Source organism: Schistocerca cancellata, chromosome 9 (genome assembly GCF_023864275.1).
Source record: "Schistocerca cancellata isolate TAMUIC-IGC-003103 chromosome 9, iqSchCanc2.1, whole genome shotgun sequence".
Classification (NCBI taxonomy): domain Eukaryota; kingdom Metazoa; phylum Arthropoda; class Insecta; order Orthoptera; family Acrididae; genus Schistocerca; species Schistocerca cancellata.
In genome coordinates this window covers 395,347,935-395,373,284 of record NC_064634.1, presented here as the reverse complement: position 1 = coordinate 395,373,284, position 25,350 = coordinate 395,347,935, and the positions used below count along the sequence as shown (strand labels likewise).

The window sequence follows — 25,350 nt, the reverse complement described above, 5'->3', positions numbered from 1 at the left end:
CGAGTTCTCCCTTAAATGCGAGAAAGTACGAAAAATGTACGTGAACGAAAATAAAGTAGAATACGAGCAATATGCTTACAATACATTTAAATCGAGCAGTTTGCAAATTGGTTCGTAGGCAGGAACGAATGTTCACAAAACACTATGCGATGAAACCAGCTTCTGTTTTATATGAAACAAAACAAATACGGAATCATTTACTTCACCCAATGTTACGGATGCTTGGAAAAGTCAAGCAGAATACGAGCAACATAATCACAATGCAATTCAGGGTGCAGTATACACATAAACTCGTAATCAGCAACATCTACGTTGATACTCTGCAAAATCACATTTAGGAGCCTGGCAGAGGGTTCATCGAACCACCTTCGCAATTTTCTTTTATTCCGATCTCATACAGCGCGTGGAAAGGACGAACACCTATATCTTTCCGCGCAAGCTCTGATTTCCCTTATTTTTTTCATGGTGATCGTTTCTCCCTATTTAGGTCGGCGTCATCAAAATATTTTCGCATTCGGAGGGGAAAGTTGGTGATTGGAATTTCGTGAGAATATTTCTCCGCAATGAAAAACGCCTTTTTTTAACGATGTCCATCCCAAATCCTGTATTATTTCAGTGACACTCTTTCCACGATTTCGCGATAATACAGAACGTGCTGCCCTTCTTTGAACTTTTTCAATATAGTCTGTCAATCCTATCTGGTAAGGATTCCACATTACGCACCAGTATTCTAGAAGAGGATAGACAAGCGTAGTGCTGGCAGTCTGCTTATTCTGCAGATAAAACGCAATCTTTGGTTAGCCTTCTTCACAATATTTTCTATGTATTCCTTCCAATTTAAGTTGTTTGTAATTGTAATTCCTAGGTATTAAGTGGAATTTACGGCCTTTAGGTTTGACTGATTTATCGTGTAATTGAAGTTTACTGGATTCCTTTTAGCACTCATGTGGATGACCTCAAATTTTTGTTGTTTAAGGTTAACTGCCAATTTTCGTACCATACAGATATCGTTTCTAAATCGTTTTGCAATTTGTTTTGATCTTCTGATGACTACTAGTCGACAAACGACAGCTTCAACTCCAAACATAAGACGGCTGGCCAGATTGTCTCCCAAACCGTTTATATAGATAAGTAACAGCAAAGGGCCTATAACGCTACCTTGGGGAACGCCAGAAGTCACTTCTGTTTTACTCGATGATTTTCCGTCAATTACTACGAACTGTGATCTCTCTGACTGGAAATCACAAATCCAGTCACGTAACTGAGACGCTATTCCGTAACCACGCAATTTCACTACAGGCAGCTTGTGTGGTACAGTGTCAAAAGCCTTCCGGAAATCCGGAATTTGAAATCCCTTGTCAATAGCGCTCAAGACTTCATACGAATAAAGAGCTTGATGTTTCACAAGAACGATGTTTTCTAAATGCGTGTTGACTGTGTGTCAATTGACTGTTTTCTTCGAGGTAATTCATAATGTTTGAACACAGTATATGTTCCAAAATCCTGCTGCGTATCGACGTTAATGATATGGGCCTGTAATTTAGTGGGTTACTCCTACTACCTTTCTTGAATACTGGTGTGACCTGTGCAACTTTCCAGTCTTTGGGCACCGATCTTTCGTCGAGCGAACCGTTGCATATGATTGTTAAGTATGGAACTAATGCATCAGCATACTCTGAAAGGAATCTAATTGGTATATAGTCTGGACTGGAAGACTTGCTTTTATTAACTGATTTAAGTTGCTTCACTACTCCGAGAATATTTACTTCTACGTTACTCATGTTGGCAGCTATTCTTGATTCGAAGTCTGGAATATTTACTTCGTCTTCTTTTGTGAAGGCATTTCCGAAATGCCTTTAGTGACTCTACTTTGGCAGCCCTGTTTTCGATAGTATCTCCACAGCTATCGCTCAGAGAAGGCATTGATTGTGTCTTGCCGCTAGCACACTTCACTTACGACCAGAATCTCTTTGGATTTTCTGCCAGATTTCGAGACAAATTTTCGTTGTGGAAACTATTATAAGCATCTCGCATTGAAGTCCGCGCTAAATTTCGAGCCTCTGTAAAAAATCGCCACTCTTGCTGTGTTTTGGAGTAAACCAAAACAAATATGGAATACTTTAATCGTCAAGGAAATTCTGGTCTTACGTAAAATCGGTAAGCGGGTCGCAGGCTTCCATCCAGTCACTCACTGATCTGTCTGGTCTGGCAACGGAAGACAGCAAAACGAAAGCTGAAATTTTAAATTTAGCAGTTGAGAAATCTTTCACGCAGGAGGATCGTACAAACATACCGCCGTTTGGGTCTCGTACAGATTCCCGTATGGATGACATAGTGATAGACATCCCTGGGATTGTGAAGCAGCTGAATGGGTTGAAAATAAATAAATCGCCAGGTCCTGATGGGATTCCAGTTCGGTTTTACAGGGCATTAGCTCCTTACTTAGCTTGCATTTATCGCGAATCTCTTGCCCAACGTAAAGTCCCGAGCGACTGGAAAAAAGCGCAGGTGATGCCTGTATATAAGAAGGGTAGAAGGACGGATCCTCAAAATTATAGACCAATATCCTTAACATCGGTTTGTTTCAGGATTCTCGAACATATTCTCAGTTTGAATATAATGAATTTCCTTGAGACAGAGAAGTTGCTGTCCATGCATCAGCACGGCTTTAGAAAGCATCGCTCCTGCGAAAGGCAACTCGCCCTTTTTTCACATGATATCTTGCAAACCACAGATGAAGGGTATAAGACGGATGCTATATTCCTTGACTTCCGGAAAGCGTTTGACTCGGTGCCCCACTGCAGACTCCTAACTAAGGTACGAGCAAATGGGATTGGTTCCCAAATATGTGAGTGGCTCGAAGACTTCTTAAGTAATAGAACCCAGTACCTTGTTCTCGATGGTGAGTGTTCATCGCAGGTGAGGGTATCATCTGGAGTGCTCCAGGGAAGTGTGGTAGGTCTATCTACATAAATGATCTTTTGGATACGGTGGATAGCAATGTGCGGCTCTTTGCTGATGATGCTGTGGTGTACGGGAAGGTGTCGTCATTGAGTGACTGCAGGAGGATACAAGATAACTTGGACAGGATTTGTGACTGGTGTAAAGAATGGCAGCTAACTCTATATATAGACAAATGTAAATTAATGCAGATGAATAGGAAAAAGAATCCTGTAATGTTTGAATACTCCATTAGTAGTGTAGCGCTTGACACAGTCACGTCGATTAAATATTTGGGCGTAACATTGCAGAGCGATATGAAGTGGGACAAGCATGTAATGGCAGTTGTGGGGAAGGCGGATAGTCGTCTTCGGTTCATTGGTAGAATTTTGGGAAGATGTGGTTCATCTGTAACGGAGACCGCTTATAAAACACTAATACGACCTATTCTTGAGTACTGCTCGAGCGTTTGGGATCCCTATCAGGTCGGATTGAGGGAGCACATAGAAGCAATTCAGAGGCGGGTGCTAGATTTGTTACTGGTAGGTTTGATCATCACGCGAGTGTTACGGAAATGCTTCAGAAACTCGGGTGGGAGAGTCTGGAGGAAAGGAGGCGTTCGTTTCGTGAATCGCTATGAGGAAATTTAGAGAACGAGCATTTGAGGCTGACTGCAGTACAATTTTACTGCCGCCAACTTATATTCCGCGGAAAGACCACAAAGATAAGATAAGAGAGATTAGGGCTCGTACAGAGGCATACAGGCAGTTATTTTTCCTTCGTTCTGTTTGGGAGTGGGACAGGGAGAGAAGATGCTGGTTGTGGTATGAGGTACCCTTCGCTACGCACCGTATGGTGGAGTATGTATGTAGACGTAGATGTAGAAACCGAAATGATGGGTTGAAAAGCTTGCAGAGCTCCATGCGGCCTGGCGGCGAACCAAGGTAGTGTTACCGGAAGTCCCTATAGGAGTTTCGACGGCGTGCGGCTCGTGCGCGCCAGACTGCGACTGACCTGCGCCCTGGTGACGATGCTGAGGTTGGGGCGTCGCGCGGAGCCGCCGCAGAACTGCCGCAGCAGGCTGGAGCGGGCGCCGAGCGCGGTGGTGGCCTGCGCGGGCGTGAAGCCCAGCTGGCCGGCGCCGCCGTTGGGGTCGTGGCCGACGCGCTGGCCCAGCTGCGACGCGGCGCGCAGCATGCGGTCCACCAGCTGCGGCTGCCAGTTGAAGCGCTGCACCGTCATCGGGCCGTCCGTGCCGTGCAGCGACGGCTGCGGGGAACATCACAGTTATTAAATAAAGGCGCGTTGTCCCTTTATCACCGGCAGCCATAAAGACCAGACGTTAACCACTGTTGTGATGTGCTATGCAATCCAACTAAGGCGCCTGAGCGTGGATACCTGGCAAAGCGACTGGGACTCATCTGATAGGGGTCGGCGAGTCTCAGAAATGTTCCCAAATACCAGAGAAAGGCTAAGTAAAGCTACACCTTGTCTGACCCAGTCAGGGCACGGTTTATGTGCAGACTGGGCACAGCCCTTATACACAGCACCTATCTAGGTTCCAACGCTGACAGGGAGGAGTATGTGACTGCACAATGGTTGGCAGTGCAGAACGCATTTCACTCAAGTGTTCATTGTACAACCTACATAGACCAGAGATAATACAAGAACATCGATTAAACATAATTATTAAGGATCCAGGATTGTGAGTAAGTCACGCATACCCTGGGACAAGGGGCAGCTACGGTTCCTTCGCGTCCCCGCCGCCCCCTGCCGCCCACTTCGCTCTCATGGGAAGGAAAATTATGCAGGTTTGTAACAGGGTCGGAACTAGAGGTTTTTATGGCTACTTATTCACACAAATCGCCATTCGTCTTCCAAAACATTAAAAATGCTCCATACCCCCAGGTCTAGCCTCCATAGAAACTGTCTTATGGATGCTGCCGGTTGTGGGAGACTGAACAGCGTGGCAGAAGCCATTTGCTTTGAGTTCTGCAATAATATTTTAACAGGCATAATATTTTAACAGGCATCACGCAAATCCGGGAAACAAACTTGGTGCACGCAACACATGTAGTAAGTGTCAGTGGAAGTGAAAGTAGGACTTACGCCGATGACGAAGGAATCAGGCAGGTTCAAAAAATGGCTCTGAGCACTATGGAACTTAACTTCTGAGGTCATCAGTCCCCTAGACCTTAGAACTACTTAAACCTAACTAACCTAAGGACATCACACACACCCATGCTCGAGGCAGGATTCGAACCTGCGACCGTAGCGGTCGCGCGGTTCCAGACTGTAGCGCCTAGAAACGCTCGGCCACCCCGGCGGGCAATCAGGCAGGCGCCATTGGTTTGCTGCCAATTCTGATGAGAACAACCGTAACACTGAACTGTCAATCCGCTTTGTGATTGTATGCTGTGCCATTAAATTTTTATCATAAGACGCAAGCGAGGGTAAAATCTCATTATAATTGTGCTTGAGAGGATTGCAGGAACCACTAGCTATTCCATTCGCTGAATAAGGAGAATAAACCATAGCTACAAGTACTTCCCAAATATTCACTACTTCAGACAGACGCGGAGGAAGGAGAAAAAAAAATTAAGCCATGGAATGTGCATATGGCATATTTTGTGACTTCAGATGCCCGGTGCAAGTCGTCTTGTTTGACGTCACTCTGGCGACTTGTGTGTCGATGGTGAAATGGTGATAAGGACAACGCAACAACCCATTCTCTGAGAGGAGAAAATTTCCGACCCTACCGGGAATCGAACCTGGGCCTCTCGCATGGCATTCACTTGTGCTGATTCCTCATCTATGGAGTCAGACTTATTTTGAGGTAATTTTGTCGAACAGCTTCTCAGGGCACCATGTGGCACAATATGTTGTTTAGCAATGTCGTTTGCTATGTTACATTTTTTATCCCTTTTTTATTTTATCGGTTTCCTTCTAGTGGTATGTGGTCGTCTTTTTTGGGTGAGCCATTCTTTATGCAACTATTCCTTTTTTTGCTACTATAGTGAAAAAATATTGACTTTGAACGTCTGTGTTCTAACATTATTCTTAACCCGTTAATACGTCCATTTGCAGAGTGGCTGGCTGTATCTTACAAGTTACTCGAGATACACGTTAGTGTACTTGTCTCAGCTGTCGAGAAGCTCCTCCCTTACCGTGCGGTGTCCGTTCACGGCGTAGCTTCCACCACTACTGCTGTCCCCTACCCCTAGCGCGGCGCCTGCGCAGGTAGGGGCCAAGTTACTTCGTGTGAACAGAACGAAATAGGCTCTGCCGTGCGCTATTCAGTGAGTGGGAGAATACATGTGCAGGAGCGTCGTGTACGGATACTCACGTCTACAAAGTCACTGCGCCTCTTGACGTCGAGGTTGTCCTCGGAGCGCAGGAAGTAGGGCAGCACGTCCTTCCAGGACCAGCTACGGCAGCCCGACTGCGCCCAGCGGTCGTAGTCCCAGGGGTGTCCCCGCATGTACATCATGCCGTGCAGCACGCTCGTGCCTCCCACCACGCGCCCTGGATGTGTGACACCACAGTGAGATTACTTTGGACACCCATGGTGACCAGGCACTAAAAGATCTACACTACTGGCCATTAAAATTGATACACCAAGAAGAAATGCAGATGGTAAACGGGTATTCATTGGACAAATATATTATACTAGAACTGACATGTGATTACATTTTCACGCAATTTGGGTGCATAGATCCTGAGATATCAGTACCCAGAACAACCACCTCTGGCCGTAATAACGGTCTTGATACACCTGGGCATTGAGCCAAACAGAGCTTGGATGGCGTGTACAGATACAGCTGCCCATGCAGCTTCAACACGATACCACAGTTCATCAAGAGTAGTGACTGGCGTATTGTGACGAGCCAGTTGCTCGGCCACCATTGACCAGACGTTTTCAATTGGAGAGAGATCTGTAGAATGTGCTGGCCAGGGCAGCAGTCGAACATTTTCTGTATCCAGAAGAGCCCGTACAGGAACTGCAACATGTGGTCGTGCATTATCCTGCTGAAATGTAAGGTTTCGCAGAGATCGAATGAAGGGTAGAGCCACGGGTCGTAACACATCTGAAATATACCGTCCCCTGTTCAAAGTGCCGTCAGTGCGAACAAGAGACGACCGAGATGTGTAACCAATGGCACTCCGTACCATCACGCCGGGTGATACGCCAGTATGGCGATGACGAATACACGCTTCCAATGTTTGTTCACCGCGATGTCGCCAAACACGGATGCGACCATCAGGATGCTGTAAACAGAACCTGGATCCATCCGCAAAATTGACGTTTTGCCATTCGTGCACCTAGGTTCGTCGTTGAGTACACCATCGCAGGCGCTCCTGTCTGTGATGCAGCGTCAAGGGTAACCTCATCCATGTCTCCGAGCTGATAGTCCATGCTGCTGCAAACGTCGTCGAACTGTTCGTGCAGATGGTTGTTGTCTTGCAAACGTCCCCATCTGTTGACTCAGGGATCGAGACGTGGCTGCACGATCCGTTACAGCCATGCGCATAGGATGCCTGTCATCTCGACTGCTAGTGATACGAGGCCGTTGGGATCCAGCACGGGTTCCGTATTACCCTCCTGAACCCACCGATTCCATATTCTGCTAACTGTCATTGGATCTCTACCAGCGCGAGCAGTAATGTCGCGATACGATAAACCGCAATCGCGATAGGCTACAATTCGACCTTTATCAAAGCCGGAAACGCGATGGTACGCATTTCTCCTCCTTACACGAGGCATCACAACAACGTTTCACCAGGCAACGCCGGTCAACTGCTGTTTGTCTATGAGAAATCGTTGGAAACCTTTTCTTATGTCAGCATGTTGTAGGTATCGCCAGCGGCGCCAACCTTGTGTGAATGCTCTGAAAAGCTAATTGTTTGCATATCACAGCATCTACTTCCTGTCGGTTAAATTTCGCGTCTGTAGTACGTCATATTCGTGGTGTAGCAATTTCAATGGCCAGTAGTGTATTTACTATCAAAAACAGTCTTGATCACAATTTGTTTATTACGGTGACCGGTTTCGACCACTACTGTGGTCATCTTCGGACCTACAAGTCGTACACAAAGCTTTAGTTAGAGGGCTACATACATTAAAGAAAAGAAATAAAGCTGCCACATCTTTGGACTGGCGTTTATCCTCACCATGGCAACCACTAGTTTGCCTATCAACTTTACAACAACTTCAGTGGAAAGAAGCATGCTGTCACATCTTTGGAACGGCGTCCAACTTCACCATGGCAACCAGTGGTTCCAAATGGTTCACCAACAGGCCTTGAGAGGGCATCCGATGTACTGTCAAGACGTAGTTCATTTATCCTACATGTATAAATATTTTTAACGCTTCTTAGCTGACAATAGCTGTTGAACAAGCTAAGTTTAGTGTGTGTTTATTTTCCTTTCTTGACAATGTTTTTTTAACTAAGAAATTTTACATTGTTATTCGACCTATAGCCCATTGGTTAGTAATGACATTATTCCGCCAGAAGTGGGCGGAGCCTCCATTATATATAGTAAGACGTGCACTGGTTTCTACAGTAGTGATTTACCACCAGACGGAGGTTCTTACTCATTGGTAATTCATCGTTTTATAGCTTTATGTATTTTCTTTAATGTATGTAGCCCTCTAATTAAAGCTTTGTATACGACTTGTAGGTCTGAAGAGATCACAGTACTGGTCGAAACCGGTCATCATAATAAATAAATTGTGATCAAGACTGTTTTTGATAGTAAATATTTGTAACACATTGATCACTGTTCACTCCCACAATGTATTCAAAAATAATTAACTCAAAGATAATGATGCTTGTCTGTCAACTATATATGTATTCCTTGGGACAAGACAAACATTTTAAATACCTAGGGTATGACATTACATATGAATACGACTATGATATGGGCCAAAAATTAAGTAAATATAATTTCACCTGTAGAAGATTGTAAAAAAAAAAAAATGCAGAATAAAGCCAGAAAACAAAGCAGCTGAAGTGAACTGTAGCAACACCACCTCTTATTTATGGAACTGAAACATGAAATTAACACCCTTAGCTGCTTACAGGCGTTGACAAACGTCAACGGGGACAGATGAAAATGTGTGCCCCGACCGGGACTCGAACCCGGGATCTCCTGCTTACATGGCAGACGCTCTACCCATCTGAGCCACGGAGGACACAAAGGGTAGCCCGACTGCAGGGATTTATCTCTGGCACGCCTCCTGCGAAACCCACATTCTCAACGTATTGTCCCACACTACATTCGTAGTGCCCCCGCCCTTTATACTCATTATTCGCTGCGCGTTGCCGATTCCCGTAAGAGTTCGGGCACTGTTTGTGTAATCGCATAGAAGAAGAAGATGGTCAAGTGGCCGGTGAGCCTTAACTATATATATACTAAGACGGTATCTGTTCTTTCGGAGATGTCCGAAAGAACAGATACCATCGGTGACCATGCAGCTCGTTAGAATGAAATTACAATGAAATGAACACCGTTAGCTGCTTACAGGCGTTGACATACGTCAACGGGGACCACGACCGATCACTTGTGCATTGTCTCGCAATCTCCAGTTTCTGGCATGGTCCCCATGCTTTCCAGATCTGATACCATGTGATTTTTGCTTGTGGGGTTACATCAAAGACACCGTTTTCACACCTCCACTCCCCCTCAACATCACTGACTTAGTAGGACGTATCTGGGCACCTGTTACTGACTCTCATGCGGCCGATAATCATTCACATATAAAACTCATCCGGGCGATAATCATTCACACATAAAACATTTGTGAACATGACACAAAAACTTCTTGAGTTGCTGTTTTCATTCATCTAATCATATAGTGCCAGACATTTTTTTTTTTTTTTTTTTGCAATCACTTGAAAGTATCTAGATCATTTCGAACAGCCCTGTACAAGAGAAGATAGTAAACGAGTGAGGATGTAAGAAAATGTGGGGTGCGTACTGTAAGACCTTCGGTACACACACCATCAGATTATTTGACTTGTCGCTCTAACGAAGTAGGTGAATGCCAGCAATATGTCTCGTGGTCTTATTGTGGCGTGTTTATCATCTGCCGTTAGGTCAGACGATAGAAATGCCACATGCACACTTAGAGTTGCCGATTGACGGTGACCAAAATTGACAATCTGAAGTTCCCTTGGTACTGGTACGTTAATCTTATTCTCACATATCTCTGATACTTGATAAAAGTGTCTATACATTTATCTTCACGGCTAAGTACAGGAATATGATAATCTTATTAGATGTAGACTGAAACTTGACTATAGAATGGTACAGACAAATGCAGACTGGTACAGACTGGTGCAGAGAAATGCAGACTGACTAATCGGAGGTCTGTACACTCGTTATAATACCTCGTGCTTTCAAGTATCACTGTGTGAGTGTGATCCGTGAGGAGAGAAGGTTCTACGTTAGCAGCAATCTCATTGGCTGCGTTACGTATTAATACGCGGATCGGCGGAAGCAGAATTTGGTCTGTCTCTAAGGCAGCGCCATCTCGTAGTGCGGAGACGGACGAGCGCTGCGCCTGCGCTGTTGTGCTTAGCGGGGCGCGCTCTAGTGGGAAAGTTGTGTACGCGCTGACTATGCGGAACTATGTACACAACAGAAAAGATTTAGGAATATATACGGTCCAGTCACATTAATGCGCCTACCGCCTACGCTCGACTTCAACGTGCAATAACTAATCATAGGCGGGAAATGGCGCCACTAGCAGTGGAGGATATGTGAAGCGCACTGGGACAACACTGCAGTCGTTGTGGTAATCTGGAAACGGAGCGATTTATCTGACGTCGAAAAGGGTGTGATCATTGGCTTTCGGGCTTACGGTGGAAATATAGCCGAAACGGTTAAGTTTGTAAACTGTTCGTGTGCGGCCGTGGCTAAATTATAACGTGCGTGACAAACTAGCGCAATGCAAAATCGACGCCGAGGTTTCTGTGGTGGAGCACGGGCCATACATGACATTGGTGAATGACGGCTGTGGAGATTTGTACAGGCGTATAGACGTGCAACTTTTGAGCAACTGACTGCCCAGATGAAGCGAGGGGTAGTCAACAGTGTCTCCTCAACGACCGTTCCAGCGGGCGGCGCTGCGTATGGGCCTCCGCAACAGGCGCCTGGTTCATCCACACATGTCGACTGCCGTTCATCGGCGACGAAAGCTGAAATTTAGACGCCTGTACCGCAACTGGACGTCCACTGAGTGCCGACAGGCGGCCTTCTCAGAGGACTCGCGTTTTATGCGCCACCGGCGTGAAACTTCTGAAAGCAAACACCCCGCAACAACCGTCGGAACGATCCAGGCCGGACCGGACCTTGTGACCGAACGGTTCTAGGCGCTTCAGTCTGGAACCTCGCGACTGTTACGGTCGCAGGTTCGAATCCTGCCTCGGGCATGGCTGTGTGTGATGTCAAAAAAATGGGTCTGAGCATTATGACTCTCAACTGCTGTGGTCATAAGTCCCCTAGAACTTAGAACAACTTAAACCTAACTAACCTAAGGATATCACACACATCCATGCCCGAGGCAGGATTCGAACCTGCGACCGTAGCGGTCGGACGGTTCCAGACTGTGTGATGTCCTTAGGTTAGTTAGGTTTAAGTAGTTCTAAGTTCTAGGGGACTGGTGACCACAGATGTTAAGTCCCATAGTACTCACAGCCATTTGAACCATTTTTGAACTCCTTTTTTTTGTCCAGGCCGGAGGATGGAGCGTTATCGTCTGGGGAATATTTTCGTGACGTCCCGTGGGTGATTTCGTCATTCTGAAAGGTACAATGGATAAAAAAAAATCTCCATCTCTAATTGCGGTTTGCCGCGCGGGATTAGCCAAGCGGTCTAGTCGCTGCAGTCATGGACTGTGCGGCTGGTCCGGGCGGAGGTTCGAGTCCACCCTCGGGCATGGGTGTGTGTGTTTGTCCTTAGGATAATTTAGGTTAAGTAGTGTCTAAGCTTGGGGACTGATGACCTTAGCAGTTAAGTCCCATAAGATTTCACACACATTTTTTCTAATTGCGGTTTGTTTTTCCTCAGCATGATGGCATTTACCAGGAAGACAATGCGATGCATCAGACAGCTTGCAATACAAGAGCGTCGTCTAAAGAACATCAGGACGGGTTTATCTTATTCTCGTGACCACAAAAATACCCATATTTAAACCCAGTCGAGCATCTGTGGGGCCACGTCGATAGGACAGTTCCTGAACCGAGAAACGTAGTGCAGGTGGCCACGACACTGAAGAGGGCATGGTTTCTCATCCCTGTCAGGGCTTTCCAGAACCTCGCCGACTATCTTCCTGAACGACTCGCACTGGCCAGCGTTGCAAAAAGTGTTTATTCAGGCTTTTGACAGGTTTATACATGAATGTGATTGGACAGTATATAACGTCAACGAAAAAGTAAAAGGAGAGAACGGAAGGAATACGTAAACCATATGAGAGGAGAAAGAGTGCTGGTAAAGGCTCTCAATTGTAAATACACTGGAAGAAGAAATCTAGGAAGACCATGCAAGATATGGCGTACTATAACAGACTATTTTCCTAATACATGAAGTAAATGTAAATGTCGTGTGACTAGGGCCTCCCGTCGGGTAGACCATTCACCTGGTGCAAGTCTTTCGATTTGACGCCGCTTCGACGACTTTCGCGCCGATGGCGATGAAATGATGATGATTATTACAACCCAACACTCAGTCCCTGAGCGGAGAAAAATCTCCGACCCAGCCGGGAATCGAACCCGCGCCCTTAGGATTGACATTCTGTCACGCAGACCACACAGCTACCGGGGGCGGACTATACATGACGTGAGGAAGAAGAAGAAGAAGAAGAAGACGACGACGACGGCGACGTAAAGTTTTAATCGCTACTTTGAAAAAATAAAATAAAATAATTATATTTTGTACGTTTGTAGGTACATACCAGTCCTGCCACGCTTTGAAATCCACTCGTCACAGATCCCTACCACACCGCTAGAGGATTTAAAACCAAACTGCGCGGCCGATGCGCACTTTATCCTCTATCGGAGTGCCACGGAACTTGACGAGGGATGCAGGTAGATACCTACAGACAAACAATAAATTAACTGCTTAACAGTATTTTTCAAGATGGTAATTAAAACCTTATGATTTCTCCTCGGACAAAAGAACTGATATGCTAATGTTCCTCAAGCAGATCCTAAGTAAGAGATTTATCAAAGATGAAGAGAAAGTAAACAAAATAATTTTCGTATTTGCTTATTAATTGAAAAACTTACAACGAATGTTTAAATCTGCACGTACCAGACGCTATTGTCATCTACAGTCTGAAGACTGGGTTGAGGACTGTTCTCTATGCTGGTCTATACTGCGCACAGCTTCTCATATTTGCATAACTACTGCAAACCACACACGATCTAAAACTGGTTACTCTATTCATTCCCCTTCTCATCTACGACTTTTCCCACTCACGCTTCACTCCATCACCACTCTATGAGCCATACATTGACGCCTCAGTATGTGTCCTATAACCTAATCTTCCTTTTTAGTAATCTTGTACCATAAAATTTGTTGTTTCCTTAATTAAATATATTAACTCCTCGTTAATTATTCGACCTACCAGTCTAATTCTCAACAAGCTTTCCTAACACCACATTTCAAAAGTTTCTATGCTCGTCATCACTGATTTGTTTATCGTTCATATTCTACTTCGGCTCAAGGCTACACTCCAGACAAATACCTCTGGAAAAGACCTCCTAACACTTAATTTTGTATTCTATATTCACAAATTTCTGCTTTTCAGGGACGTTTTTCTCCCAATTACCAGTCTCAATTTTATACCCTTCCTACTTTGACCGTCGTCAGTTACTTTGCTGCCCACGTAACAACACTTAGCTACTGCTTTTCCTATTGTAATTCCCACTATATCACCTGATTTAACTAGAGTGCAGCCCAGTACTATTGTTGACACTCATGTTACATCTTCTTTTCAAAATGTGAGCCATTCCATTTAACTGATCTTCGAATCAGATAGAATTACTATTTGATCGGAACATTTCAAAGTTTTACTTTCTTGTCCCTGACATTTAAATCCCTTTCCAAATTTCTTCTCGGTTTCCTCTACAGCTTGCTGAATCTTCAAATAGAATAAAACTGAATTTTGAATTCTCAAGCGCTGTGTGTCTGCCTTTAACGTCCTTCGACTCTCATAATTGCAACCTGTGTTCTGTACAAGTTGTAGACATCCTCTTACGCCATGATAACATTACAGTTTCAATGAGTAATTAAGTAAGTGTTATTAGGAAGGAAGTGACTGCAATATTTTTGTTCTAGCGTGCATGATGAAACTGAAAACGGCCTTGCCGTACTGGTAACATCGGTTCTCGTCAGAGGACCTAAGTTACGCGCTGTTGGGCTTGGATAACACTTAGATGGGTGACTGGCCTGCCTACAGAGCGCTATCGGCTAGCGGGGTGCAGTCAGTTCTTGTGAGGATAACTGAGGAGCTGCTTGATCGAGAAGTAGCGGTTCCAATAACGAAAACTGACAAAAGCCGGGAATCCGGGAAAGCATCCAGTGATGACTATCGCCTGAGGATTTACATCTACGTCTACATACATTCTCCGCTATCCACCATACGGTGCATGGCGGAGGGTACCTCTTACCACAACTAGCATCTTCTCTCCCTGTCCCACTCTCAAACAGAACGAGGGAAAAATGACTATCTATATGCCTCTGTACGAGCCCTAATCTCTCTTATCTTTGTGGTCTTTCCGCGGAATATAAGTTGGCGGCAGTAAAATTGTACTGCAGTCAGCCTCAAATGCTGGTTCTCTAAATTTCCTCAGTAGCGATTCACGAAAAGAAGAGACTCCCACCCGAGTTCCTGAAGCATTTCCGCAACACTCACGTGATGATCAAACCTACCAGTAACAAATCTAGCAGCCCGCCTCTGAATTGCTTCTATGTCCTCCCTCAATCCGACCTGATAGGGATTCCAAAAGCTCGAGCATTACTCAAGAATAGGTCGTATTAGTGTTTTATAAGCGGTCTCCTTTACAGATGAACCACATTATCCCAAAATTCTACAAATGAACCGAAGACGACTATCCGCCTTCCCCACAACTGCCATTACATGCTTGTCCCACTTCATATCGCTCTGCAATGTAACGCCCAAATATTTAATCGACGTGACTGTGTCAAGCGCTACACTACTAATGGGGTGTTCAAACATTACGGGATTCTTTTTCCTATTCATCTGCATTAATTTACATTTATCTATATTTACAGTTAGCTGCCATTCTTTACACCATTCACAAATCCTGTCCAAGTAATCTTATATCCTCCTACAGTCACTCAACGACGACACCTTCCCGTACACCACAGCATCATCAGCAAAGAGCCGCACATTGTTATCTACCCTATCCAAAAGATCATTTATGTAGATAGAAAATAACAGCGGACCTACCACACTTCCCTGGGGCATTCCAGATGATACCCTCACCTCCGATGAACACTCACCATCGAGGAAAACGTACTGGGTTCTATTACTTAAGAAGTCTTTGAGCCACTCACATATTTGGGAACCAATCCCATTTGCTCGTACCTTAGTTAGGAGTCTGCAGTGGGGCACCGAGTCAAATGCTTTCCGGAAGTCTTATACCCTTCATCTGTGGTTCGCAAGATATCATGTGAAAAAAGGGCGAGTTGCGTTTCGCAGGAGCGATGCTTTCTAAAGCCGTGCTGATGCATGGACAGCAACCTCTCTGTCTCAAGGAAATTCATTATATTCAAACTGAGAATATGTTCGAGAATCCTGAAACAAACGGATGTTAAGGATATTGGTCTGTAATTTTGAGGATCCGTCCTTCTACCCTTCTTATATACAGGCGTCACCTGCGCTTTTTTCCAGTCGCTCGGGACTTTACGTTGGGCTAGAGATTCGCGATAAATGCAAACTAAGCAAGGAGCCAATGCAGTATGGAAAACAGAATCGGAATTCCATCAGGACCTGGCGATTTATTTATTTTCGATCCATTTAGCTACTTCACAACCCCAGGGTTGTCTATCACTATGTCCTCCATACGGGAATCTGTACGATCCTCCTGCGTGAAAGATTTCTCAAATGCTAAATTTAAAATTTCAGCCTTCGTTTTGCTGTCTTCCGTTGCCAGGCCAGACTGATCAGTGAGTGACTGGATGGAAGCCTTCGACCCGCTTACCGATTTTACGTAAGACCAGAATTTCCTTGGGTTTTCAGCGAGATCTTTTCCTAAAGTAAGACGGTGGTAGTGGTTGTATGCTTCGCGCATCGCTCTTTTTACAGCAGCACGAATCTCTACTAACTTTTGGCTGTCCTCATTCTCCCGATCTTTCTTGTATCGCGAGTGCAACTGTCTTTGTTTCCTGAGCATTCTCCGAATTGCGCTGTTAAACCACGGTGGGTCTTTTCCGTCCGTAGCCCACTTTCTCGGCACACACTTGTCCATTGCGTGATTTACAATGTGTTTAAAATTTGCCCATAATTCTTCCACGTCCATCGTACCGGAAGTAAATGAAGTCGATTCATTTACTAAGTGGGGTGCTAACAACTGCTTATCTGCTACTAAGAATACTCTCCTAACCTTCTTGACCGACTTTTTAACTTTCGTAACCATAGTCGTAATGACAACATCATGATCATCAGGATAACACGGCGTCGGTACGTTTGAGCCTTCCGAGGCCTGTTCGGACGGAGAGTATGGTGAAAGTACATAACTCTTTTGAAGGCGAAGCTGACCAGAATCAGGCAGTCAGTGCCAGCAAGGGTCAGTTTCTGAGATATGAGGAAGGGTTGTGAAGAAGAGACCGAGGCAAGATAAATGCAACTCACCTCGTGGCCAGCGACAGGTGGAGGCGAGGCAGCTGTTAGGGTCCTTCTCGAGCTCGTAGTTCCAGTCGAGCACGGTGCTCTCGTAGGCGTGGTAGAGGCTGGGGGCGGCGGCGGCGGCGGGGGCGGCGGGTCCCGCCTCCAGCAGCGTGACGCGGTGCCGGCCGTCCTCCGAGAGGCGGCACGCCAGCACGCTGCCCGCCGTGCCGGAACCCACCACCACGAAGTCCGTCTCCTGTGGACACGTCGCGATCTCAAGAAACGCTCCGGACAAATGGACACGACAAGGTACTACAGCATTAGCCAGTATATTATCTCATCAGAAGTATCCAGACACCTATTACCAGAATTTAATATGGGGTGTGTCCACCTTTGGCCTTTATGACTACTTGAACTCTGCTTGGGATTCGTTCAGGGAGGTGTCTGGATTTCTGTGGAGGAATGACAGACCATTCTAATTCAGAAGCTTAAACCAGAGACGGAAGTGTTGTTGGACACTGGAGCTTGAGCGACGTCGACATTCTCTTCTTGAGGGTGTTCCATTTGGTTCAGTTCGGGACCTGGGCACAGATCCTTGCTTCACAGATGCTGCTTTATTGTTTTAGTTATGTCATGTTTCGTAGATCATTTTCCCGATTATTTTATCAATATGATGTGGAACAAGTCAGATTACAAGATATATATATATATATATATATATATATATATATATATATATATACAAAAGAATAGTGCTAATATTAATATTACTGAAATTTTTAGTTCTATACATGCAACTACATTTAGAGGTGCAATTTTTTTTACCATTTCTGAAACAGAAACTCGTCCATGAGGTAGAAGCAGTTGTCCAAAAGAAATGATTTTAAGCTAGATTTAAAACTAGATCTGCTACATGCCAGACACTTTATGTTGTTGGGCAAATGATCAAAGATTTTTATTGCTGAATAATGTACTTCCTTTTGAGTAACTCACGCTTCAATAACGGATAGAAAAGTTCATTTTTCCCTCTAGTGTTGTACGCATCAACATCACTGTTCTTCGCGAATTGAGGTGGATTGTTTGTAACGAATTTTATTAGCGAATATACACTAATGGCCATTAAAATTGCTACACCAAGAAGAAATGCAGATGATAAACGGGTATTCATTCGACAAATATACTAGAACTGACATGTGATTACATTTTCACGCAATTTGGGTGCATAGATCCTGAGAAATCAGTACCCAGAACAACTACCTCTGGCCGTAATAACGGCCTTGATACGCCAGGGCATTGAGTCAAACACAGCTTGGATGGCGTGTACAGGTACAGCTGCCCATGCAGCTTCAATACGATACCATAGTTCATCAAGAGTAGTGACTGGCGTATTGTGACGAGCCAGTTGCTCGGCCACCCTATTGACCAGACGTTTTCATGTGGTGAGAGATCTGGAGAATGTGCTGGCCAGGGCAGCAGTCGAACATTTTCTGTATCTAGAAAGGCCCGTACAGGACCTGCAACATGCGGTCATGCATTATCCTGCTGAAATGTAGGGTTTGGCAGGGATCGAATGAAGGGTAGAGCCACGGGTCGTTACACATCTGAAATGTAACGTCCACTGTTCAAAGTGCCGTCAATGCGAACAAGACGTGTCCGAGACGTGTAACCAGTGGCATCCCATACCATCACGCCGGGTGATACACCAGTATGGCGATGACGAATACACGCTTCCAATGTGCGTTCACCGCTGCTGCAAACGGCGTCCAACTGTACGTGCAGATGGTTGTTGTCTAGCAAATGTCCCCATCTGTTGACTCATGGATCGAGATGTGGCTGCACAATCAGTTACAGCCATGCGGATAAGATACCTGTCATTTCGACTGCTAGTGACACGAGGCCGTTGGGATCCAGCACGGCGTTCCGTATTACTCTCTTGAACCTACCGATTCCATATTCTGCTGACAGTCATTGGATATCGACCAACGAGAGCAGCAATATCGCGACACGATAAACCGCAATCGTGATAGGCTACAATGCGACCTTTATCAAAGTCGGCAACGTGATGGTACGCATTTCTTCTCCTTATACGAGGTATCAAAACAACGTTTCACCAGGCAACGCCGGTCAACTGCTGTTTGTGTATGAGAAATCAGTTGGAAACTTTCCTCATGTCCGCACGTTGTAGGTGTCGCCACCGGCGCCAAACTTGTGTGAATGCTCTGAAAAGCTAATCATTTGCATATCACAGCATCTTCTTCCTGTCGGTTAAATTTCGCGTCTGTAGCACGTCATCTTCGTGGTGTAGCAATTTTAATGGCCAGTAGTGTATGTATTCTGATGGTGCACCTTGAAAACGTGCCTACATGACGTCCTTGTGTGAACACCCCTAATTATTCTCACTCCTCTTTTTTCTGCAATCAATACTTTATGTCTAAGTGATGAGTTAACCCAGAAAACTATTCCATAAGACATTATTGAGTGGAAATATGCAAAGTACTTAGGAGGCTGATCTGTTTATTACCAAGACTTAGTTGTTTGAGAAGCTCAGGAATATGCTTCTTCCAGTTCAAGTTGTCATCAATGTGAACACCCATAAATTTGGAGAAATCTACCCTTTTAACTGAGCTCTGTGCATATGTCACATCAATTGTCGGTTTGACTCTGTTCGGTGTACAGAACTGAATAAAGTGAGTTTTTTTCAAAATTAAGGGAGAGTCCATTTTCTGAGAACCACTTAATAACTCTTTGAAAGACATCCTTAACAATATCTTCAGCTGCTTTTTCTGGAATGGGATTTATTATAACACTCGTGTCATCTGCAAAAAGTACTAGTTCCGCTTGCTGAAGTGGGAGGTCATTCACAAGGAACAGCAGAGGACCTAAAATTGAACCCTGTGGGGCTCCCCATTCACTAGAATTTACCACCCTCTCAACACTACTTGTGCTATTCAGCACAACTTTTTGCTTTCTTTTCATTAAGTATAATTGTAGGCTGCATTGTCATACTGGCACAAAAAAACAACGTCCCAGAACTGTTCCTATACTGCATGCAGTACATAATGCCGTAAAATGCATCCATGTCCTTCAGCATTTAGCTTTTTCTTAAGCGGAATGAGAGGTCCACCACACGCTAAGCACGAGAAAGACCCCCATACTATAACGCCACCTCCTCCCTAATTCACTGTTGGCACCACACGTGATGTCAGGGATCTTCTCGAGACATTCGCCAAACCAAAAACCCACTACTGGATTGCCACGATATACCTGATCCGTCACTCCAAATCTGTCATTTCTCGCCATCCGCTATCCGGTGGCGTCACTCTTTACACCGCCTCGAGCGCCTCTTAGCACTGACTTGAACTTTGCGGCTTGCAAGGAGGTTCTCGACTGCTGTACCCCATTATTTTTAACCCACTACGCACAGTCATTGTGCTAGCTGGAATGCTGGTAGCACTCTGAGTGACCCCTTCCCCCGACTTCATGTGAGTTTTTACGACCACTCCCCGCAATGCTGGACAGTTCCTGACCGCCATTACGTGAGATTTGCCTGGCCTAGTTTTAGTTATGGTTGTTCCTTCATATTCCTGCTTATTAGTCACATCACCAACAGTTGACTTAGGCAGCTTTAGACGTGCTGAAATGAAGACATGCACGAAAAAACGGGCTAACTGTCAAACGTAAAAGGTTAAAGATAAGTGTTGCCATCTGTTGGTGGGTACGGGAACTACCAAGATCGACATTGGTCTCACTCCTAAGTGGTTCTTTAAGGGTGGGACCAACGTCAATTTTGGTAGTTCCTGTACCCACTAACAGATGGCAATACTTATCTCTAAACTTTTACGTTTGATGGTTAGCCCGTTTTTCCGCTCATATCTTCAAATGTTCTAGATGGATCTGCTGCTCAAGTGGAATCCAATGACTAGTTCACTTTCGAAATCACTGATCTCTCCTGATCGACTCATTCTGCCGTTACTGCTACTCTACTGCTAAAGCGATATTCCCCGGCTCCTTCTATGGAAGTAGCGGTTCCGCCTCTGGTGACATCTGGTGGCCAATTCCCCATTACAGTGACGTGTCCGGATACCTTTTGTTACATAGTGTACGATTGACACATCAACATCATAATCATCGATGTCAGAGACTAGTCGTACTGGTGTGTTCCGCCTCAGAACTGTTCACGTCCTCTTTTTAAATGGTTACCAACATCTCGTTTTGCTCTGGAATCAAGTTTCAAAGCGACTTTATTGATTCTGTTGTCTTCCATGCGTCGAAGACGATCGCTTCACATTATTCTGCACTATTATAACGTCTGTAATTGACTCGACGTGTAACTCCATGTGGCAACGTGGGGAAGAGGAGGAGGAGGAGAAAGCCGAGGGAGGAGTAGGCTCTCGGGAAGAATTGCTGTCCTACTGAATTTAACGCGCACGCAACGAGAATGAATATGACCTCTCCCTTGCACAAGCGATATGGACAATTTTTGCCTACTCGCAGAAAAGTTCCGTGTTCTGTACTTGTGATGATAATGACTTTGCTAATGACCATGACGTACAGGGTATCTCCTTCCTTACGAAGCTACTCAGAATTAGAAGTCATATTTACAAGAAAAACAAGGAGTTCATTCACGGCTCTTGGCAGCGACAGCGCAGGGAAATTACTGCTTGAAGCTACAGCGTGACAATTATTGAACTATACGAAAAAAAGTAAATTAGTTACGGTGTGCACGCACTTTATTCAACATGTAAACGTCACTACAGATATTCGGATTTAGGTTATGACATGTTTGATATGCCTGCCATCATTGGCGACAATGTGGCGCAGACGAATAGCGAAGTTCTGCATGACTCGCTGAAGTGTCGGAACATCGATGCTGTCGGTGACCTGAATGGCTCTTTTCAGTTCAGCAATGGTTATTGCTGTACACTTTGTCTTTAATATAGCCCCACAAAAAGGAGTCGCATGTGTTCAGATCCGGAGGATATGGTGTCCAAACAAGGCCCATGCCAGTGGCCTCTGGATACTCCATCCAAGCCCGAAGCAGGATTCGAACCTGCGACCGCAGCATCAGCGCGGTTCCGGACTGAAGCGCCTAAAAACCGCTCGGCCACAGCGGCCGGCCCGGACGTACTACAATGTACTACGTATCGCACCCTACGGATCGCGAAGAAATGGTCAGAATAATTACGGCGCCCACAGAGGCAATTTGAGCAATCATCCTTCCCGCCCTACATGCGCTATTAGCACGGGAGGAAACCTCGATAAGTATACTTCCATGGATATGGTGTCTGTTCTTTCGGACCATGTCCTAAAGAACAGACACCATATCCATATAAGTATATGGTTCTGGCAATTGCCAGAACCATATACTTATTGGATATGGTGTCTGTTCTTTCGGGCCATGTCCTAAAGAACAGACACCATATCCATATAAGTATATGGTTCTGGCAATACCGGCCACGCCCTTCTTCTTCTGTGCGTATGCACACATAGTACCCGAACTCTTAAGGAACTTGGTAAGAATGTCTTCCACGAGTAATGAATGTGTTAGGTAGGGACACTACGAATATAGAGTGTGGACATACAAGGTGAGAATGTGGGTCTGGCGGGAGGCGTGCACGAGATAGTCCCTACAGTCGTGCTATCCTCTGCGCTCTCAGTGGCTCAGATGGAAGTGATTCAACTGGAGCCAGACCTCAGAAGCCATTGTTCCGCTTCTGGTGCAAAAATGAATGAAACTAAAAGCAAATTTCTACGTCTAAGGGGACGATGTCGGCCTAGAATGGGCTAACCATGTTACGAAACGCAAATCTCTTGGGACGATACTGACGGTCCCCCCACAAAGGATGATAACGGCACATTGGCGGGATGTCTCGCTCAAAGTCAAGGGTGCTTTAATAGATAAGGTCAATCGCAGCATGGACCAATTTCCGAGGGTTAAAGTTATAATTACATGTACCCTGTCTAGAGAATATTATGTGGCACAGGTCTTTCCACTCCCCACCGTCATAGCCAAACAGATAATGGGCAAGTTGACCAATTTCCTGTGGCGGGGGGAAATATTTCGAGTTGACGTGAAGACGTGAAAACTGTGACCCTCGACCCTCTGCATGGTGGTATGGGTCTGACCGATCTGAACGCCAAAGCAATCGCTTTGTACATTAAACGGATGACCTCCTTAATCCAAAGTTACTTTGACACCCTTACGGCTAAGTTGTTTGAGGCAGTTGCGCCGAAAAGCGTAGAACCGCCGATCGATGTGCAGACGATCGGCTACCAGCTCTCCCAAATCCGCACATATTATCTGGAAAAGAGCTTCTTGAGCGAGGTCCTTCTCCGACATCGCCCCGTAACTTCCAAGGACATTCTGGAGCACAGGAAACAGTATGAGGACAAGAACAAAATCGAACAAAAGCATACTGTTGTCAATTGGGATGTCCTGTGGGCGAACATCAGCAGCAGTATACTTCCGTCCTTGGTCAGGTCGACGTGGTACAAAACGGTTAACAACATTATCAACACAAATGAGCGCCTGCATGCGATCGGGCTAAGCGACACAGCCCATTGTCCAGATTGTCACCAAGTGGATACTGTTCCCCATAGATATGCTTGCAGTCACCGAATGCGCAATTGGCAATGGATTCGTCAAAAAGTCGCCCTTATAACTAGGACTTCTGAAAATAACATAGACATGAACTTACTGCACAGACCACACGTCAAATATTTTCCGCCAACTAAAAATAATGCCGTCATGTGGTTGTTGGGTCACTATTCATGTATTGAATCGGCTGACGGGCGACGATTACAGCGAATTTCTGTTACACATGGAAACGGAACATATTAAAATTGGAAACTACGAGGATCACCGTCGCAAGTACGGTAATATGCTCCATATTGCATGCAATAGAACAGGTTCAAATGGCTCTGAGCACTTAACTTCTGAGGTCATCTGTCACCTAGAACTTAGAACTAATTAAACCTAACTAACCTAAGGACATCACACACGCCCATGCCCGAGGCAGGATTCGAACCTGCGACCGTGGCGGTCGCTCGGTTCCAGACTGTAGCGCCTAGAACCGCACGACCACTCCGGCCGGCCAATAGAACAGGGATTGGATAGCTGTTCGCGCTCTAAAACCTCCACCCGTTTATGTATTAAGCGAATAGTCTGGCTCAAATCCCGTATTGATGCTTTAAAAAACAAAAACAAAAAAAATCAATGTTGCTTTACAGTGAATGTGAGTGGTGGCGGGAATGAGGGCGGCACCGTGGCCAGGCCTCGGACTAATTGACCCCTGACCTCCTTGCCGCCACCCGCCTTCCGCGCTTACTTTGACTACATAATAAAAATTAAAAAGAAAGATGGATAGAGCGTCTGCCATGTAAGTAGTAGATCCCAGGTTCGAATCCTGGTCGGGGCACTCATTTTCACCTGTCCCCGTTGATATATATCAACGCCCGTCAGCAGCTGAAGGTATTAATATATAATTCTAATTCCTCGGTAAGTCGTTCAAAGGGAAGAACCCTGTGCCACGCACTCCACAGTGTTTTACAGAGTGTAGATGTAGATGTATGTGACGGTAATGCTCAGGCGCGGCAGAGCTGGCGAGGGACGAAAGACTTCCGTACGACCTTCAGGACTGCCAGCCGGTCGCTGTTGAGGTGTGATGCAACGGCGAGAGCGTTTGACCCCAGTTGCATCGCGTCAGCGCACCGCTGCTGCATCGCCGTCTGGGGCGGCTGCAGCGAAAGAGGAATTTCCCGCGCCTTCCGCTCCGGAAGCAGGCACGCCTACATTTCGCGTTGTCGATCCATTTGGAACGCACGCCCTCCGCCCCCCTCACCCTTCCCCCCCGCCCCACCCTCTTCTCTTCCTCATCCTCATCCTATCCTGGTCCTTGACAGCTCTCTGTGTCAGTCCTTGCAGCTGCAGCCGGGAGACTGTTGCTTGGCCAGTGGCAGTTTGCTTCACATGACGTTTTAGTCAGGCGGAAAATAGAAAGCTCTCCTCTTTCCGGCAGACGGTCTGCGACTGAGGCACGCGATAAAGCTTCCGTTCAGCGGCTCACTACGTAACGGTGAACACGCGGATGCTGACCTTGCGGAGTACTCGTCAGAGTTCGCTGACGCACGTAAGCTTCAGAGTAACAAGTCAGTCAGGAGAGTTTCGTCGTGCAAACAACGTACTTATCGACAACCGCACCGCAGAAGGCCATTTTTCATTGAAGTCAACATCTAAATAACAGCTGTTCAAACACCGCCATTCATCAGCCATACCTTCTATTCAACGTATTATTATTATAACCGAACCCTTGGTCTGCGCCAGAGTTAACGGATGATAGATGCACTAGGAACGTTCTTTGCCACATTCCAAAGGTTTTTATTTTTTTATTGCTTTCGGAACATGCCCATACAGCCATCTCAAAACGGGAAATATTGTACTACAGCTTGTTTCGACAGTTCAGGGTATACATTAGTTTATGTCGTACCCTGTTACGAAGTTATATTCCAAAATTTAAGAAATGAATGACACGATAGTCAAATGGTAGATG

The 25,350-nt window shown here is 45.5% G+C and overlaps 1 protein-coding gene across 1 annotated transcript in view; it reads right to left on the bottom strand.

Moving 5' to 3' along the window:
* LOC126100240 (glucose dehydrogenase [FAD, quinone]-like) overlaps window positions 1-25,350 on the bottom strand; it is a 47,465-nt gene that overhangs the window by 6,557 nt on the left and 15,558 nt on the right. Inside the window, exons 3-5 of the mRNA XM_049910821.1 lie at window positions 16,826-17,057; window positions 6,287-6,465; window positions 3,955-4,209 (exon numbers count right to left, since the gene is read on the bottom strand). Of these exons, the coding sequence (XP_049766778.1) occupies window positions 3,955-4,209; window positions 6,287-6,465; window positions 16,826-17,057 (666 nt within the window). The remainder of the gene's footprint in view (window positions 1-3,954; window positions 4,210-6,286; window positions 6,466-16,825; window positions 17,058-25,350) is intronic.